The sequence below is a fragment of the Rhinoraja longicauda genome, chromosome 12 (genome assembly GCF_053455715.1).
Source record: "Rhinoraja longicauda isolate Sanriku21f chromosome 12, sRhiLon1.1, whole genome shotgun sequence".
NCBI classification, from domain to species: domain Eukaryota; kingdom Metazoa; phylum Chordata; class Chondrichthyes; order Rajiformes; family Arhynchobatidae; genus Rhinoraja; species Rhinoraja longicauda.
The window spans coordinates 4,655,162-4,674,876 of record NC_135964.1 but is presented as its reverse complement, the minus strand read 5'-3'; the positions used below and the strand labels follow the sequence as shown (position 1 = coordinate 4,674,876).

General features: G+C 45.6%; 1 protein-coding gene across 10 annotated transcripts in view; it reads left to right on the top strand.

Moving 5' to 3' along the window:
- Positions 1 to 19,715, top strand: part of map3k7cl (map3k7 C-terminal like) — a 129,947-nt gene that overhangs the window by 39,937 nt on the left and 70,295 nt on the right. For 4 of the 10 annotated variants that reach the window (XM_078408911.1, XM_078408910.1, XM_078408905.1 and 1 more), the window contains one exon: positions 939 to 1,053. In XM_078408911.1, the coding sequence (XP_078265037.1) occupies positions 984 to 1,053 (70 nt within the window). In that variant the 5' untranslated portion in view covers positions 939 to 983. Of the gene's footprint in view, positions 1 to 399; positions 507 to 938; positions 1,054 to 19,715 lie in introns of all 10 variants that reach the window. The other 6 variants (XM_078408902.1, XM_078408904.1, XM_078408901.1 and 3 more) reach the window with 2 other exon arrangements.

The window sequence follows — 19,715 nt, the reverse complement described above, 5'->3', positions numbered from 1 at the left end:
TACTGTTGCAGTTGCAATCCAAACTGGCTATGTCACCCTGAGCTAATTGGGGTCACAAGCATTTTTACTGGCTGGAGTCATGTTGTTTAAAGGAGTTTGCCATATTGAACTGACACAGGCTGGGTCATGCTGACAATCGCTTTCGAGTTTTAAGGCACTTTGTGCCCTAAAGTTGCTGAACAGTAAACAAAATGACTGGCCCATCACACTGAGGAATCGCTGCTGCTTTTGGGCAAGTGAGTCAAATTCAGCGCCTTTTACAGTAAGAAAGAGAGGGGAAGTCCAGCCCACAGAAAGCAGGCCCGAGGGATCCCACAGCCCATGGGAAGTGCAGGTAACAGCATGCTGTCGTGCCAGCTGCCTCAGTGCCTATTACAGTGTCAATTTGTTGCCATGCAGCAGGTGCTCTGTCTCACATTTGATCTTTAATGCTCCGCCAAGGCAAAGACCAGGCAAGAGACACGTCTGTCCAGAACCTTGCATTGGCAGGTGTGGAAGTGACCAAGGTAAGGCAATAGGTGTGGGCTGTGTGCATGCATTAAAACTGAACTGCAACTTTATAACAAGGCAAACAACAACTGACATTTGGTTTTGTATAACTTTTATTTTCTATTGTGCTTGGCCATGTGAAGACTGGCATTTAGCTTGGGTTATCGTGGCCTTTGATAAATTCTGTACATTAAATAGATTAAATGGACGTGAGTTTTAAACTCAGAAGGAAGATATATAAAATATAGTGAATTCTGATGTTTTCTACTGCGTTTTTATCATAACATTACTTCTACAATCTTCTACTACTACATTTGACATTAGAAGGGATTGGGCTCTGCTTAGCAGATGTTGTTTCAGCAGCATGATGTTACATATCCAGTGTTTTAATTTTATTTTAGTAAATACACGGATTTGTATTGACTTTCACTATCAATCTTTCCTCACAGCGAAGGAACAGAAACTACAGTCAGAACTCCAGTACCATTGGCCATATGATTACCACAAGGAGGCTACCTTCAGACAAACCTGTCCATATTTCCCTGAGCCTCGATGACCTTACAGGTATGACAGTCTGCTTCAGTTGCCTAATGTCGGGATGGATAGATTTAAATGTAATGTGCAATCCTTCTGTTAACATTTCTGCCTTTATAAATCTGAACAGTAATATTATAAAGAGACAACTTACAAAATAGTTTACTTCAAAAAATAAAAGAGACATGATAATGATGGATATTTTATATACCTAGGGAAGGAGAATAAAAGGATAGTTAGCATTAGATTACTAGAATACAACCACAGTGGAAGTTCTCACTATTAAAACATTTCACATTTCTCATATTTTCTTACGACATTAGTGATAATAATTTGCAAAGGTGCAACAAATAACTGTGATTAACTGTACAAGGTAATTGACATTGATTTTTAGATTTTTTTAGATTTAGAGATACAGCGCGGAAACAGGCCCTTCGGCCCACCGGGTCCGCGCCGCCCAGCGATCCCCGCACACTAACACTATCCTACACACACTAGGGACAATTTTTACATTTAATTAACCCAGCTAATTAACCTACATACCTGTATGTCTTTGGAGTGTGGGAGGAAACCGAAGATCTCGGAGAAAACCCACGCAGGTCACGGGGAGAACGTACAAACTCCGTACAGACGGTGCCCGTAGTCAGGATCGAACCTGAGTCTCCGGCGCTGCATTAGCTGTAAGGCAGCAACTCTACCGCTGCGCCACCGTGTCGCCCGGTGGTTCAATTATCATCCCAATTAATTTCATAATGGCTGTATCGATTGATTTCTGTTTCTTTTTCCTGCCTCTGTGTGCTTTGTAATGAATTCAAAAGAGCCATTTAACCAATTCAGAATCATTGACCTGAGATGATAGCAGATGTAGACGAGATTCTTATTCTAATTTATGGTTTGTAACATATCAAGCAAGAACTGGGATTTCATGTGGAGATCGATATAGAATATTGTAATCATTCTGCCCATTACACCCCTTACATAAACTTCCTTTTGGTGTGATAGAATTGCTTTGCTTAATTGTATTCGAGGTTCATATGAAACAATGGTAATGGCAGATTAATGACCACAAACTCCCTCTTGAAATACGTGAAGTAGGCCAGTCGGTTTTCTGAACTTGCAACAGCTGTTTAATGTGGAAGCAGCAGAATTTTAACATCTGTAGGCAGAAATTGTCCCATCAGCTCCCCTGGGTACCTGTGTCTTTTAATTCGTCACAGCAAGCTTTCACTCACGATTAATATTTGCCAATTAAAAATAAAGAACCTCAATTGATATCAGCTCGGCAATCAAGTTGGTTGAGGGAGGGAAATATGGGCAAATATTCTATTGTGCAGATATATTTACGGATGAGATTAAATTTTGTGAGATTTGGAAACAACGTACAATTTGGGAGTGATAGAGGGGAACAGACATTGTGACAACCTTGTCAGACCTTTGCAATGTAATGTTATAGATAAGGGAAAGATTAGCACACATTATAAATGAACTGTGAAAGCCACAAACCCAAAAAAGATGTACGAATTAATATAACACCCTTCATATTCTTTTCAGAATATCCCAAATTGGTTTCCAGCTGGTAAAGTGTATTTTTAAATGTACTTGAAAGCATTGCTGCCAAACTCTGCACAGGAAATTTCCACAGTGTATTCATGATGTAATAACATATTTCAGAACTTTTGATTGAAGGATAAATTTGTTGGGCAATTGAACAATTGTGCAGATATATTTAGGGGTGAGATTAATAATGCACATGGCCTTGGCCCACGTGACCCCCTCACCTTAGAGGACAGGCAGGGCTTCAGTTTAATGTCCCCTTGGGAAGATGGGATTTCCAGCAGAGCGCCACTCCCTCACTAGTGCACGGGGTGACGTTCTAGGGCGTTGTGATTCACCGTGATGAAACTTGAACCACCAAGTGCAATACACTCAAAAATGTATAGACATAAAAAGAATGTTCATTGGAAAGATGACGAAGGAAACGCTATGTCAATACCAGGATAAACAGCACCAAATTTGAGGTGGTTGATGTCCCGCCAGCAGTTAGAAATGAAAAGGTCTAATGAAGGTAGATGGCCAGCCGAGCGAGTCCAAGAGGAGGGGGTCCGCTGGAGACGGACTCCCCCGGCTGGCCATCTACCATCACTAGACCTTTTCATTTCTAACCGCTGGCGGGACATCAACCACCTCAAATTCTCCACTCCCCTGACTTACTCTAACCTCTCCCCTCCTGAACGTACAGCCCTCCACTCACTCTGCAGCAACCCCGACTTAGTTATCAAACCCGCCGACAAGGGAGGTGCCGTGGTAGTCTGGTGAGCTGACCACTACCGGACCGAGGCCAGACGACAACTCTCAGACATCTCCTCCTACTTATCCTTGGACCATGACCCCACTGACAAACACCAGACCTTAATCACTAACACTATCACTGACCTCACCAATTCCGGCGCTCTACCCTCTAATGCCTCCAACCTTATCGTTCCCCAGCCCCGCACGGCCCGATTTTACCTTTGCCCTAAAATCTACAAACAGAACTGTCCTGGCAGACCCATTGTCTCTGCCTGCTCATGTCCCACCGAACTTATTTCCACCTACCTCGACTCCATCCTATCCCCCCTGGTCAAATCCCTCCCCACCTACGTCCAAAACACCTCACATGCTCTCCGTCTCCTCAATAACCTGGTTCCCAGGCCCCCACTCCCTCATCTTTACCATGGATGTCCAGTCACTCTACACCTCCATCCCCCACAAGGATGGTCTCGAAGCCCTCCGTTTCTTCCTCGACCGTAGAACCAGCCAATCCCCATCTACCAATACTCTCCTCCGTCTAGCAGAGCTGGTTCTTACCCTCAACAACTTCTCCTTTGACTCCTCCCACTTCCTCCAAATCCAAGGCGTAGCTATGGGCACTCGCATGGGCCCTAGCCATGCCTGCCTCTTTGTAGGGTATGTCAAACAATCCCTGTTCCAGGCGTACACTGGCCTATCCCCGAACTCTACCTCCGCTACATCGACGACAGCATTGGTGCTACCTCTTGTACCCATGCAGAACTCACTGACTTCATCAATTTCACCACTAATTTCCATCCTGCCCTTAAATATACTTGGACCATCTCCGACAACTCCCTCCCGTTTCTGGATCTCACCATCTCCATCAACAACATTAATGATTTGGACGAGGGAATTGAATGCAACATCTCTAAGTTTGCGGATGACACGAAGCTGGGTGGCAGTGTTAGCTGCGAGGAGGATGCTAGGAGGCTGCAGAGTGACTTGGATAGATTAGGAGAGTGGGCAAATGCATGGCAGATGCAATATAATGTGGATAAATGTGAGGTTATCCACTTTGGCGGCAAGAACAGGAAAGCAGAGTATTACCTGAATGGTGGCCAATTAGGAAAAGGGGAGATGCAACGTGACCTGGGTGTCATAGTGCACCAGTCATTGAAAGCAAGCATGCAGGTGCAGCAGGCAGTGAAGAAAGTGAATGGTATGTTAGCATTCATAGCAAGAGGATTTGAGTATAGGAGCAGGTAGGTTCTGCCGCAGTTGTACAGGGCCTTGGTGAGACCGCACCTGGAGTATTGTTTTGGTCTCCTAATCTGAGGAAAGACATTCTAGCCTTAGAGGGAGTACAGAGAAGGTTCACCAGATTGATCCCTGGGATGGCAGGACTTTCATATGAAGAAAGACTGGATAGACTGGGCTTGTACTCGCTGGAATTTAGAAGACAGAGGGGGGATCTTATTGAAACATATAAAATTCTTAAGGGGTTGGAGAGGCTAGATGCGGGAAGATTGTTCCCGATGTTGGGGAAGTCCAGAACCAGGGGTCACAGCTTAAGGATAAGGGGGAAGTCTTTTAGGACCGAGATGAGAAAACATTTCTTCACACAGAGAGTGGTGAGTCTGTGGAATTCTCTGCCACAGAAGGTAGTTGAGGCCAGTTCATTGGCTATATTTAAGAGGGAGTTAGATGTGGCCCTTGTGGCTAAAGGGATCAGGGGGTATGGAGAGAAGGCAGGTACAGGTTACTGAGCTGGATGATCAGCCATGATCATATTGAATGGCGGTGCAGGCTCGAAGGGCCGAATGGCCTACTCCTGCACCTATTTTCTATGTTTCTATGTTCTATGTTTCTATGACATCTACTACAAACCTACTGACTCCCACAGCTATCTTGACTACACTTCTTCCCACCCTGTTTCCTGTAAAAGCTATCCCCTACTCCCAATTCCTCCATCTATGCTGCATCTGCGCCCAGGATGAGGTGTTCCACACTAGGGCATCGGAGATGTCCTCATTCTTTAGGAAACGGGGCTTCCCCCCTTCCATTATAGATGAGGCTCTCACTAGGGTCTCTTCTACATCCCGCAGCTCCGCTCCTGCTCCCCCTCCCCCATTCGTAACAAGGACAGAATCCCCCTTGTCCTCATCTTCCATCCCACCAGCCAGCGTATCCAACAAATCATCCTCCAACATTTCCGTCACCTACAACGGGATCCCATTACTGGCCACATCTTCCCATCTCCTCCCCTTTCTGTTTTCCGCAGAGACCATTCCCTCCATAACTCCCTGGTCCACTCGTCCCTTCCCACTCAATCCACCCCCTCCCCAGGCACTTTCCCCTGCAACCGCAGGAGTTGAAACACCTGTCCCTTTAGCTTCTCCATCGACTCCATCCAAGGACCCAAACTGTCTTTCCAGGTGAGGCAGAGGTTCACCTGCACCTCCTCCAACCTCATCTATTGTATCCGCTGTTCCAAATGTCAATTTCTCTAGATCAGCAGGACCAAACGCAGGCTCGGTGATAGTTTCGCTCGACACCTTCGCTCGGTCTGCCTTAACCAACCTGATCTCCCGGTGGCTCAGCACTTCAACTCCCCCTCCCACTCCCAGTCTGACCTTTCTGTCATGGGCCTCCTCCATTGTCATTGTGATGCCCAACGCAAATTGGTGGAACAGCATCTCATATTTTGCTTGGGCAGTTTACACCCTAGCGGTATGAACATTGACTTCTCTAACTTCAGATAGTTCCTCTGTCACTCCCTTTCTCCTCCCCTTCCCAGTTCTCCCACTGTCTTCCTGTCTCCTACTACATCCCCTGACATCCGTGTGAAGAAGCGTTTCAACCCGAAACGTCACCCATTCCTTCTCTCCTGAGATGCTGCCTGACCCGCTGAGTTACTCCAGCATTTTCTGTCTACCTTCGATTTGAACCAGCATCTGCAGTTATTTTCCTACACAGTATTCCTTAGATTAGTCAAGTCAAGTCATTTATTTTATTTGTCATATGCACAGGCAGAGGTACAAGTACAATGAAAATCTTGCACACAGCAGCATTACAGGCACCTAGCCTCAGACAACACACACTAACACAAATCACATTAAATTACACACAATTTGCACATAAATCTTGCAGGGAATGAATAGCAACCGTTCAAATAAACAAGACATGAGCGAAGAAATACGTAATTAGAAAACAAGTCTATGGTGGTTCAAGACGTGGTCTGTAGTGTTCCGTTGCCTCGGAAGGATTAGGGTTGGCAGTTCAGTTCAAGAAACGGATATTTTCAGGAAAGTAGCTGTATCTTGATCCGGGTTGTGTCGATCTTCAGGCTTCCTCACCGTCTTTCCAATGGTTGCAGGGAGACGAGAGTATGGCCAAGATGAGAGATGCCACCTTTCATCAAGTTCCTTGGAGCGACTAGGCTTGTATACACTGGAATTTAGAAGGATGAGAGAGGATCTTATCGAAACGTATAAGATTATTAAGGGATTGGACACGTTAGTGGCAGGAAACATGTTCCCAATGTTGGGGGAGTCCAGAACAAGGGGCCACAGTTTAAGAATAAGGGGTAGGCCATTTAGAACGATGAGGAAAAACTTTTTCAGTCAGAGAGTTGTGAATCTGTGGAATTCTCTGCCTCAGAAGGCAGTGGAGGCCAATTCTCTGAATGCATTCAAGAGAGAGCTAGATAGAGCTCTTAAGGATATCGGAGTCAGGGGGTATGGGGAGAAGGCAGGAACGGGGTACTGATTGAGAATGATCAGCCATGATCACATTGAATGGCGGTGCTAGCTCGAAGGGCTGAATGGCCTCCTCCTGCACCTATTGTCTACTGTCTATAAAGATGCCACCTTCTTGAGACAGCTCCACATTTCACTAATAATAGTTATTACGCGTAAAGTGCTTTTGACTATCCTGGGTGGCAGTATGCCTGTCAGAGTGTGTGTTGTGACTCCCACCTGCTCAGAGTGAGGATGTGTCTCAATGTCACTACCAGGCCTCTCTGGCTTTTGTCTGAAGTTGTATTTCAGTAACACGTTGCATGGTTTCAATGCCAGAGTACATCTCACTGCCCTCGGCTGTGTTTCTATCTCTGTGTCAGAGTGTAAACAAGTGCCAGGTTGTGACTCAGTTCCACGGATGATACTAAGTTCTGTCCTACTCATCCCTGGGTAACCTGGACTCGGTTTCATATTGTTACTGCCACAACTAGTGGTTTTTGGTTTTGTTTTGTAACAAAAATAATTTATTTAATTACGATCACGAAACAAAACAAACCCGTGGTAACACACCCACCACTGTAGTACAAAATCAGCAAATTATCTGGACACTCATTTTCAGACAACTATGTTACAATCCTTACAAATATACTAAATAACTACTACACAACTATGTCCCACTCTAACACCACCCGGGCGTGGACGAAACCCCGGAAAAGGGGCGGGCAGCCAACTCGGGCAGAGTCCTCTTCCGCCTGGCGCCATGACTCGCGGATGGCCAGCTTGGCCAGGCCCTGGAGCAACCCAACCAGGACATCTTCGGCCCTGCCCTCTCCCCTATGCACAGGGTGTCCAAAGACGAGGATGGTGGGTGGTAAATGCAGCCAGAAGGCAAGGAGCAGCCCCTTTAGATATTGGAACAGGGGCTGCAAGCCACAAGTAGAGTTGGTTGGCAGGGTTTTCAGGCTGCAGGGCAGTGTTGCATAGGTTATCAATCAGCACCATTGCTTCGACCTCCTTCATTCAACAGCACAGTCAGCCTAACTGCACGTGGAATCAGTTTAATTGGGTGGCATGGTCCCTATCACTCAGTGTTGATCTATCTCACCCTATGCCAGTGTTAGGCCACTCCATTTCCCTGCTTGATTCAATCAATACATGAATCTTTCTCGTTCAATACTAAAGTTAGATACTAAAGTCCGGCTACTTTCTTCTCTTGCCTATAATTTATACCAGAATAACAACAAGCAGGTTGGAGTTAAACTGAAATGCACATACCACCAGGTGGCGCCAGCAATGGCTGCCCCGCCAACAATCTGTCTGTCCCTTCCTTCTCTGTGTTTAACTAGTATGTGTTCAATGTATGTTTTTAGTGTTCTGGAGCTTGTTTTATGTGGGGGGTGGAGGGGGGGAGTTGGGGGATTTTTTTTCTAATCTCTTGCCTCGATGGAGATGCGATTTTTTCCGTATTGTATCTCCATCCGCACTGCGGCCTAACATTGAGGAGCTGGCGGCCTCTGCTGGAGGGATCGACCGGGAGCTCCATCGTGGAGGAGCGTGCAGACTTACCTTCACGGAGCTCGCGATCCCTTTGCCAGGGAACGACCACAGAGCTTCAACCGTGGGTGTCTGCGGACTTTAACATCGCGGAGCTCGCGGTTCCTGGTTAGAGACCGATTTCGGGGAACTCCAAGCCACAGGAGCTTCGACCGCCCCGACGCGGGAGTTTCGATCGCCCCGACGCGGGAGTTTCGATCGCCCCGACGCGGGGGCTTCGACCGCTGGCTGCGGAAGCTTCGATCACCCAGACTGCGGATGGTTCGACTGCCCCGACCACGGGAGAATAAAGAGGAAGAAGATTGGGCTTTTTGTCTTTCATCACAGTGAGGAATGTGGGGAATCTGCTGTGCTGGATGTTTATGTTCACTTTTATGCAGTCGTGTGTCTTGTTGCTTTTTTTTCGTATGGCTGTATGGTAATTCACATATCACTGTACCTTAATTGGTACACGTCAAGTCAAGTCAATTTTATTTGTATTGCACATTTAAAAACAACCCACGTTGACCAAAGTGCTGTACATCAGTTCAGGTACTAAGAAACGAACATACAATGGCACACAAACATAACAGCACATACATAAACAGTTCACAGCGCCCCCTCAGAGGGCCTCAAACACTAGGGAGTAGAAATAGGTTTTGAGCCTGGACTTAAAGGAGTCGATGGAGGGGGCAGTTCTGATGGGGAGAGGGATGCTGTTCCACAGTCTCGGAGCTGCAACCGCAAAAGCGCGGTCACCCCTGAGCTTAAGCCTAGACCGCGGGATAGGCAGTAGCCCCAAGTCGGCCGACCTGAGGGACCTGGAGATAGAGTGGTGGGTTAGAAGATTTTTGATATAGGGGTGGGGGGGGGGGGCAAGCCCGTTTAGGGCTTTGAATGTGAATTGATTCTGTACCGTACTGGGAGCCAGTGGAGAGAGGCCACGTCACGTGACAATAAAAGACTGTTGAAACCTTTGCAATAATAGGCAATTTCCCCCAGTTAATATATTAGCATGGTTGCAATGCATGCTTGACTGTGCTCAGGAATAGGAAATTGCATGCAAATGAAATATTAATTGCCGATGTCATGTAAAGGGAATGACACCAACGGATGGTTTGCTGCTGAAGTATCAGTTTCACAGGAATGTCGAGCAACAAATGACTCAAGAAATGGGAGCACCCAAATCATTGGAGTAGCTTGTTTGGAAGCAAAGGGATGTCTGGCAAGTGGGAGGCTATTTAAAAGTTAAATAAGGAGAATTCAGGATCTGCATGCACCCATTAGAGTGGAGGGCAAGGCTGGGAGGAATATGGAACCCGAGATGACAAGAGATATCAAGGCTCTCATCAGTGAAAAAGGAGATATGCCTCAGGTAGAAGCAGCTAGGGTCAAGCACATCTCTCGATGGGTTATAGAGTATGGAGGAATAGATTTAAGCAGAAAATCAACTGGGCAAAATGGGGCATGAGATAGCCTTGGCAGAGAAGATCAAGGAATATCCAAAGGGATTCTATGTATATCAAGGGATAAAGAGTAACTAGAGAGGGAACGGAGACGAGGAAAAACTTTTTCAGTCAGTGAGTTGTGAATCTGTGGAATTCACTGCCTCAGAAGGCAGTGGAGGCCAATTCTCTGAATGCATTCAAGAGAGAGCTAGATAGAGCTCTTAAGGATAGCGGAGTCAGGGGGTATGGGGAGATGGCAGGAACGGGGTACTGATTGAGAATGATCAGCCATGATCACATTGAATGGCGGTGCTGGATCGAAGGACCGAATGGCCTCCTCCTGCACCTATTGTCTATTGGTTTAAGGTACACATGGAGTTGGAAAGATAGGGGTTGATTCTGGTTGGCTCCAGGTGCCCAGTGATGTTCCGCAAGGGTCAGTGTTGGGTCTGCTACTCGTCACGTTGGCTTTGGGGCCAAGTTTCTGGACGATGCGAAGATAGATGGAGTGGCAGATAGTGTAGAGGAAGCAGGGTGTTTGCATTAAGACTTGGGCAGGTTGAGAGAGTGGGCAAGAAAGTGGCAGATGGAGCACAGCGTAGCAAAGTGCATGGCCATGCACTCTGTTAGTAAGAATAGAAACATAGAAAATGGGTGCCATTCGGCCCTTCGAGCCTGCACCGCCATTCAATACGATCATGGCTGATCATCCAACTCAGTAACCTGTACCTGCCTTCTCTCCATACCCCCTGATCCCTTTAACCACAAGGGCCACATCTAACTCCCTCTTAAATATAGCCAATGAACTGGCCTCAACTACCTTCTGTGGCAGAGAATTCCACAGATTCACCACTCTCTGTGTGAAAAAAAACGTTCTCATCTCGGTCCTAAAAGACTTCCCCCTTATCCTTAAAACGGGGTACTGTTTAAAATAAAGGTTTATTTCCTAAAGACTATTTTCTAAATGGGGAGAGGAATCGGAAATCGGAGGTGAAAAGAGACTTGGGAGTGCTGGTCCAGCAATCTCAAAAGGTTAATTTGCAGGTTGAAACTGTAGTCAAGAAGGCAAATGAAACGTTAGCATTCATTTTGAGAGGACTGGCATATTAAAAGCAGGGATGTAATGCTGAAGTTGTAAAGGGCGCTGGTCAGACCGCATTTGTAGTATTGTGAGCAGCTTTGGGCCCCATATCTGAGGAGGGATGTGCTGGCATGGAGAAGGTCCAGAGGAGGTTTCTGAGAATGATCCCAGGGATGATTAAGTTAACGGACGTTTGACGGCACATGGCCTGCACTCTTGGCTGGAGTTTAGAAGGATGAGCGGGGCATCTCATTGAAACTTAGCGAATAATGAAAGGCCTGGATAGAGTGGTTGTGGATAGGATGGTTCCACTAGTGGGAGAGTCTAGGATCAGAGGACACAGTCTCAGAATAAAATCTTTAGAAAGGAGATGAGGAGGTGAATCTGTGGAATTCATTGCCACAAACGGCTGAGGAGGCAAAGTCGTTAGGTATTTTTAAAGCGGAGATTCACAGGTTCGTGATTAGTAAAGTTGTCAGGGGTTATGGGGAGAAGACAGGAGAATGGGGTTGAGAGGGAAAGATAGAGTAGCCATGATTAAATGGCGGAGTAGACTCAATGGGCCGAATGGCTTAATTCTGCTCGTATGACTCATGAACTGAGAGCCAACAAGGTTTTGTGCGTGGGATATCATATCTGACGAATTTGATTTGAGTTGTTTTGAAGAATTAACCAAGAAGGTCAAAGATAGCACAGCGATAAACATAGTCTATATGGATTTCAGCAAGGCTTTAGATAAGTTTCAACATGTTAAGCTGCCGTGGAAGGTTAGATGGCATGAGAATCAGGAAGAGCTAGCTAATTGGATACATAATTGGCTTGATGGTAGGATGCAGAGGATATTGGTGGAGGATTAATTTTTTTGGACTGGAAGTTCGTGACTAGTGGTTTGCCAGAGGGGTTTGTGCTTGGCTCAAGAGAAAGAGTCAACTGCCAAGAGATTTTTAATTGTCATGTGGACCAGGACCAGTTCAATGAAATTCTGACTTGCTGCAGCTTCACAGACACAATATACATATACAATAAAGAATAATGAATTATCAGTTACAGACACAAAAAGCTGGAGTAACTCACCGGGACAGGCAGCATCTCTGGAGAGAAGGAATAGGTGACGCTTCGGGTCGAGATCCTTCTTCTTTCTCTAACTTCAAGAACTCTTTCTCCATCCCTCTTTCTCCCTCTTTCTCCATCCCTCCCCCACCCAAGTCGCACCAGCTTCTCGTTTTCACCCAACATACAGCTAACAATGGCCCGTTTCCTTTGTCATCGCTACTTTTTTGCATATCTTTCATTTATTGTCCTTTATCTCCACATCATCGTCTACATCTCTCATTTCCCTTTCTGAAGAAGAGTCTCGACCTGAAAGGTCACCCATTCCTTCTCTCCAGAGATGCTGCCTGACCCGCTGAGTTACTCCAGCATTTTCTGTCTACCTTCGATTTGAACCAGCATCTGCAGTTATTTTCCTACACAGTATTCCTTAGATTAGTCAAGTCAAGTCGTTTATTTTATTTGTCATATGCACAGGCAGAGGTACAATGAAAATCTTTCTCACAGCAGCACTACAGACACCTAGCCTCAGACAACACACACTAACACAAATCACATTAAATTACGCACAATTTGCACATAAATCTTGCAGTGAATGAAAAGCAACCGTTCAAATAAACAAGACATGAGCGAAGAAATACGTAATTAGAAAACAAGTCTATGGTGGTTCAAGACGTGGTCTGTAGTGTTCCGTTGTCACGGTAGGATTAGGGTTTTTTGTATATCCCGCATTTTCTGTATATCTTTGGTTTAAACCAGCAATTCCTTCCTGCACATAATTATCAGTTATTCCCGGTAACCGGGTGAGCTATGTAGTACAACCTTATACAAAGTCCTTGGTAGTTTGTTGCTGAGGTAGGGTTGTGAGTAGATTTGTGCATTGTGATCCAAGAGCAGATATTGATCGAAAGAAGCTGTTCTTGAACCTGGAGGTAATGGTTCTCAGGCTGCTGTACCTTCCTCCCATTGGTAGGTTCAGAATGTGGGTCAAACATGGGGAAGTGGGACAAGCATAAATCAGCATCATGGTCGGCTTGGATGACTTGGGCCCAAGTTTACGTGCTGTATGATACAATAACTCAGTTAGATGTGTGCGATTAACGAAACTGTGAAGCTTATCCTTGACAGGAAAGTCAGACATCCCATACAACACAGTTCAGTGGGCTCTGGAGGAAAACGTGTAGACCAATATTAAGCATGGAGCTTCAAGCATGTAGACTTTCAAAGAGATCCCCCTCCCCCCACTCACCATCAACAACACCACAGTCACATCTATGGAGTCATTTAAGTTCCTTGGAACCATCATCTCCAGGGACCTTAAATGGGGGGCCACCATCGACTCCACAGTCAAAAAGGCCCAACAGAGGATGTACTTCCTGCGGCAACTGAAGAAACACAATCTGCCACAGGCGATGATGGTCCAATTCTATACTGCTATCATTGAGTCCGTCCTCACCTTCTCCATCATGGTCTGGTTTGGCTCAGCCACCAAGCACCACATCCGGAGGCTCCAACGGATCGTTCGCACAGCTGAGAAGGTTGTTGGCTGCAACCTTCCCCCCATTGACGAACTGTACACTGCAAGGGCCAGGAAGCGAGCGGGCAAGATCATCTCTGACCCCTCTCACCCTGGCCACAAACTCTTTGAAGCACTTCCCTCTGGAAGGCGACTCCGGACTGTCAAAGCAGCCACAGCCAGACATAAAAACAGCTTTTTTCCCACGAGTGATAGTTCTACTCGATAACCAAAGTCTGTAGTCTCTTTTTTGCTCTGGTTTATTTTCACCCACATGTTTAGACCGTAATGTTGTATCCTTATTGTTTTGATGTGTTTATGCTTTATTCTTAATTGTTAACTGTCATTTGTGAGCGGAGCACCAAGGCACATTCCTTGTATATGCACATACTTGGCCAATAAACGTATTCATTCATTCAACTGACGGTGGGTACAATGCTAGCTAAGCACAAAGCAGGAATGGATGAGGACTACTGACGCATGTAAAGTGTCCGACCCATGGTAGTGGTCTTTGAACGGACTTAATTTGCCACAATGTGTCGGACTCCCTCTCGTACTTCATGCCTCTCACTTCATGTCAAGATGTTATCTCATTCAGTGGCATGAACTTGAAAGGTCATACAGGCACATGTGAGTTCAAGCTGGATGCATGTAAAATGGTTTCTGCCCGACAGGTACTCAAGAGGTCAGGCAAGAAGTAGCAATAAAGCTTTGATGAAGAGCTGCTGCCTTTCACAGTGCCAGTGCTCCTAGCGTTCAGTGCCAGAATCCATCTGACTCAATGCCAGGCTGCTCCAATGCCAGAATTTCTATCATATGGTTTGAGGGTCACTGAATTAATATCGGTTTCTCTTTGATCTAATGCCAGGGTTTCTCTTGCCTGGTGTCATTTCCAGGGTTTCTCTCGTTGAATGTCAGTGCCAGAGTTCCTGACTAAGCACCAAATCAGTGCCAGCTTCTGTCCTGCTTTGGGCCCAACCTGTTTAATGAAGACCATTGCCGTGTTGCTTCACAACAGGTTCTACCTCATTCAGCACCAAGGCTAAGGTTTAGCTAATTCACCATCTGTGCCCCCACCCACTGCCATGTTCTGCCTCAGCGATAATTCCATAATCCCTTAGTTTCTCTTAACTAGTGCCAGTTGTGAATGACTCACGGCCAGAGTGTATCTCACCAACAGCCACAGCCACACTGTATATGTCAGGGTATTTCTATGACAGAGCCTTTATTCTCTTGCAGTACAATGCACGCATGAATTGTGTGTGTCTCCCTCTCTCTTTCTCTATTTCTCTCTCTATCTTGCTCTCTTTCTCTCTCTTTCTATCTTGCTCTCTTTCTCTCTTTCTCCTCTTTCTCTCTCTTTCTCTCTTTCATTCTTTCTCTTTCTTTCTCTTTCTCTCTCTCTCTCTTTCTCTCTTTCTCACTTCTCTCTTTCGCTTTCTCTCTCTTTCTCTCTTTTTCTCTCTCTCCTTTTCTCTTTCTCTCTTCCTCTCTCTCTCTTTCCTCTCTCTCTCTCTTTCGCTTTCTCTCTTGCTTTCTCTCTCTCTTTCTCTCTCTTGTTCTCTCACCTCTTTCTCTCTTTCTCTCTCTCTCCTTTCTCTGCCCTTTTCTCTCTCTCTCTCTCTCTCTCTCTCTCTCTCTCTTCTCTCTCTCTCTCTCTCTCTCTCTCTCTCTCTCTCTCTCTCTCTCTCTCTCTCTCTCTCTCTCTCTCTCTCTCTCTCTCTCTCTCTCTCTCCCCCTCTCCCCTCTCTCTCTCTCTCCCCCTCTCTCTCTCTCTCCCCTCTCTCTCTCTCTCCCCTCCTCGCTCTCTCCCTCTCCCTCGCTCTCTCTCTCACTCTCTTTCTTACTTTCTCTCTTTTCTCTCTCTCTCTCTTTCTCTCTCTCTGCTCTTTTCTCTCTTCTCTCTTTCTCTCTTCTCTCTCTCTCTCTCTCTCTCGCTCTTCTCTCTCTCTCTCTCTCTCTCTCTCTCTCTCTCTCTCTGTCTCTCTCTCTCTGTCTCTCTCTCTCTCTCTCTCTTTCTTTCTTACTTTCTCTCTTTTTCTCTCTCTCTTTCTCTCTCTCGCTCTTTCTCTCTCTCTCTCTCTCTCTCTCTCTCTCTCTCTCTCTCTCTCTGTCTCTCTCTCTCTCTCTGTCTCTCTCTCTCTCTCACTCTCTTACTTTCTCTCTCTTCTCTCTCTCGCTCTTTCTCCCTCTTTCTCTCTCTTTCTCTTTCTCTCACGCACACACTCACATTGCGTAATGCCAAGATCCTTTTTGCTTAATTCCAGACTCCCCCTTACCCCGTATCAATGTTGCTGTGTTTCTCACAGTGCCAAAGTTGTTTCACTGAATCTTTTCACTGATTGCCAAGGTCTGTGCCTTGTTCATTATCAAGTTGCTCTGTGCTTTTATCAATCAGTGCATCTTATCTTTATAATTCATGCAAAGGATTTTATTGTCATAAGCAAGGTCAGCATTCATTGCCCATTGCTAATTGGCCTTAAGAGGGAAGTGATGTGTTGTCTCCTTGTACCATTGCAGTTTCCATGGAGGTTTTCCCACCATGCTGTTAAAAAGGTTCTGGGATTTTGATCCAATCAAGGTTCCCTGTGCCTTGTTTTTTCGAAGCTGTCGAAGATGCTGCTTTGGAAAATGCTGTCAAAGAAGCTTTGGATCTTGTAATTACAATGTACTGTACCATAGCTCACTGGTGGGAGTGAAAATGAATGTTCAGTGTTGGATATGACACCACTCAAGTAGTCTCCTTGGTCTTGAATGGTGTTGAGTTTCTTGGGTGTTGTAATTACATTCATTCAAGCAACTGGAGATTATTCCTTCACACCTACCTTGTGTATTGTGGATAGGGAAGCTCCAATTGATTTCTGAACGCTAATATAATGCCAGGTTTAGCTATGTTATTGTCACGTCCACTGAGGTAGATTGCAAGGCTTTGTTTTGCATGCTGTCCCATCAGATCAGACAATACTGTACATAAATACAATCAAGTCAAACTAAAGTACAAAGGTTGAGTGACAGGGAAGATGCAGAGTGCAGAATATAGTTCGCAGCTTTGGAGCGCACCAATGCCATAGACAAAGTCCAATGCCAGCAATGGGGGAGAGGTGAATCAGAGAGTATCCGAGCTTATGGAACCTGATAACCGAGGGGAGAAAACTTTTCCTGAGTCTGGTGTTGTGCATTTTCATCCAAGATGGCTGTGCCGCCATGTGGCTACGGCTCGCCGGCAGTCTGTTGGTCTTTTTTCTTTTTTTTTGTCTATGTGTTAGTGTTAGATGTGTGTAATAGTCTATTTTAGCTGTGTATATGTGGGGGGTGGTGGGGGGGTGGGGGGGGAAACCTTTCTTTAAAAAAAAATCTCTTCCTCGAGGCACGGCTCGGCCGCAGGGGCTTCCATCGCCCGGTACGGCTCGGCCGCAGGGCCTTTCATCGCCCGGTACGGCTCGGCCGCAGGGCCTTCCATCGCCCGGCACGGCTCGGCCGTGGGACTTTTCATCGCCCGGCGCGGCTCGGCCGCGGGGCCTTCCATCTCCTTGCGGGGGCTGCGCGAGTCGGGAGCCTCGGTCGCCTCGGCAGAAGTCGAACTATCTGTCCGTGGGAGAAGCATGGGGGAAGGGAGAATATTTTTTCTTGCCTTCCATCACAGTGAGGGGGTGTCTGGAGGAGTCACTGTGATGGATGTTTGTGTTAAAATTGTGTGTCTTGTGTCTTTTACTCTGTACTGTTGTGGCTGTGTGGCAAATGATTTTCGTTCAATTAATTTTGAATGACAATAAAGGTCATTCAGATTTTCGAGCTTCCATATCGTCTGCCTCATGGGAGAGGGGAGAAAGAGGAATGATTGGGGTGGGACAAGTCTTTGGATATCCAAACACAGATCTGCTCTTGGCTGAGGATGAGGGATGTGATCATGGCAATGGCAGTGTATGCTGAGGGGAAGTGATGACATTCTCCAACGAGAGATGGTCATTAGTTAGTACATGAACAGCACATGTCATTGACCAAATCAAGCGTGAGCATTTTGCAGGTTTTGTTGCATGTAGACACAGACCACTTGCTTTATTAACAGATGAATGGAAATGAACACTGTTCATGAAATGTCCCACATAAGGGCTTATGATTAATTAGTGAAACAATTAGCAGCAATTCGACCTTGGACTGCCCTAATGGATCATTGCAGCCACATCTTGGGACTGAGTTGAATGACCTCCAACAACTAAAATCACAATCATTTTCTTCTGAACAAGCTAAAGCTACTGCCAACAGAACATTTCTCTTGAATTCCATTGATTTCAATTTTATTTCAGCTACTCAAAGTCACATTTGATCAAGTATTGAATTAAGATCAAGAATAATGACTCTTACCCTATCATCAAACTTCATCTCTTTCATTGATGTTTGACCTAAAGGTCTAATGTAATGTAGATTTCAGTAGTTCTGTTGGAAACATAAATCAAACACCAGTACACAGACTTTTGGTGAGTAATTTGATTTGAGATCACTATCGACAATCTTTTCAATCACTAGTTCTACAAGTTACATACTATAAATACTTATTAAATGCCTATCGTGTCTTCTTAAAATACTGTACCTAAAGGTATAATGTTTGTAAATTCTATGCATATCAAAGGCTACAGCAGGCTCTGCAGTAGACCAATGGAATATAAATTGGTGTTTTAGATAAATTGGTGTTTTAGAATGTAAATTGGTGTTCTAGCCTGCCTGACTTCTCCCTGTAACTCAGTCGTGGAAGTCCTTGTGCCTTGGAAATCCTCGTAAATCATTTCTACACTCTTTCGGGCTTCATGCCATCTTTCCTTTAGCAGGGTGACCAAAACTGAGCACATTACTCCAAGTACGGCTTCACCAACATCTTAGACAACTGCAACATACCAACATAATTTTATTATTGAATGCCCTGATTGACGAAGGGCAACATACTAAATACTACATAACTTCTTCGCTACCCTGTCGACCCGTGACACCACTTTCAGGGAACTATGAAGGCAGATTATTATCTGAATGGTGTCAGATTAGGAAAAGTGGAGGTGCAACGAGACCTAGGTGTCCTTTTACATCAGTCATTGAAAGTAAGCATGTAGGTAACAGCAGGCAGTGAAGAAAGCTAATGGCATGTTGGCCTTCATAGAGAGGGGATTTGAGAAAAGGAGCAAGGAGGTCCTACTGTAGTTGTACAGGGCCCTGGTGAGACCGAACCTGGAGTATTGTGTGCAGTTTAGGTCTCTTAATTTGAGGAAGGACATTCTTGCTATTGAGGGAGTGCAGCGTAGGTTCACCAGGTTAATTCCCGGGATGGCGGGACTGACATATGATGAAAGAATGGATCGACTGGGCTTATATTCACTGGAGTTTAGAAGGATGTAAGGGGACCTTATAGAAACATATAAAATTCTTAAGGGACACTCCAAAGACGTACAGGTATGTAGGTTCCAAAGACGTACAGGTATGTAGGTTAATTGGCTGGGTAAATGTAAAAATTGTCCCTAGTGGGTGTAGGATAGTGTTAATGTGCGGGGATCGCTGGGCGGCACGGACTTGGAGGGCCGAAAAGGCCTGTTTCCGGCTGTATATATATATGATATGATATGATATATGATTGGACAGGCTAGATGCAGGAAAATGTTCCCGATGTTGGGGGAGCCCAGAACCAGGGGTCACAGTTTAAGAATATGGGGTCGGCCATTTAGGACTGAGATGAGGAAAAATGTTTTCAGCCAGAGAGTTGTGAATTCTCTGCCACAGAAGGCAGTGGAGGCTAATTCACTGGATGTATTCAAGAGAGAGTTAGATAGAGCTCTTAGGGCTAACGGAATCAAGGGATATGGGGAGAAAGCAGGAACAGGGTACTGATTCTGGATGATCAGCCATGATCATATTGAATGCCGTTGCTTGCTCGAAGGGCCGAATGGCCTACTCCTGCATCTATTTTCTATGTTTCTATGTCCTTGTACTTCTCAGTCCTTCTGTTCGACAACACTCCCCAGAGCTGTACTGTTGACTGTGGAAGTCGTGTCCTGGTTGGAATTTCCCAAAAT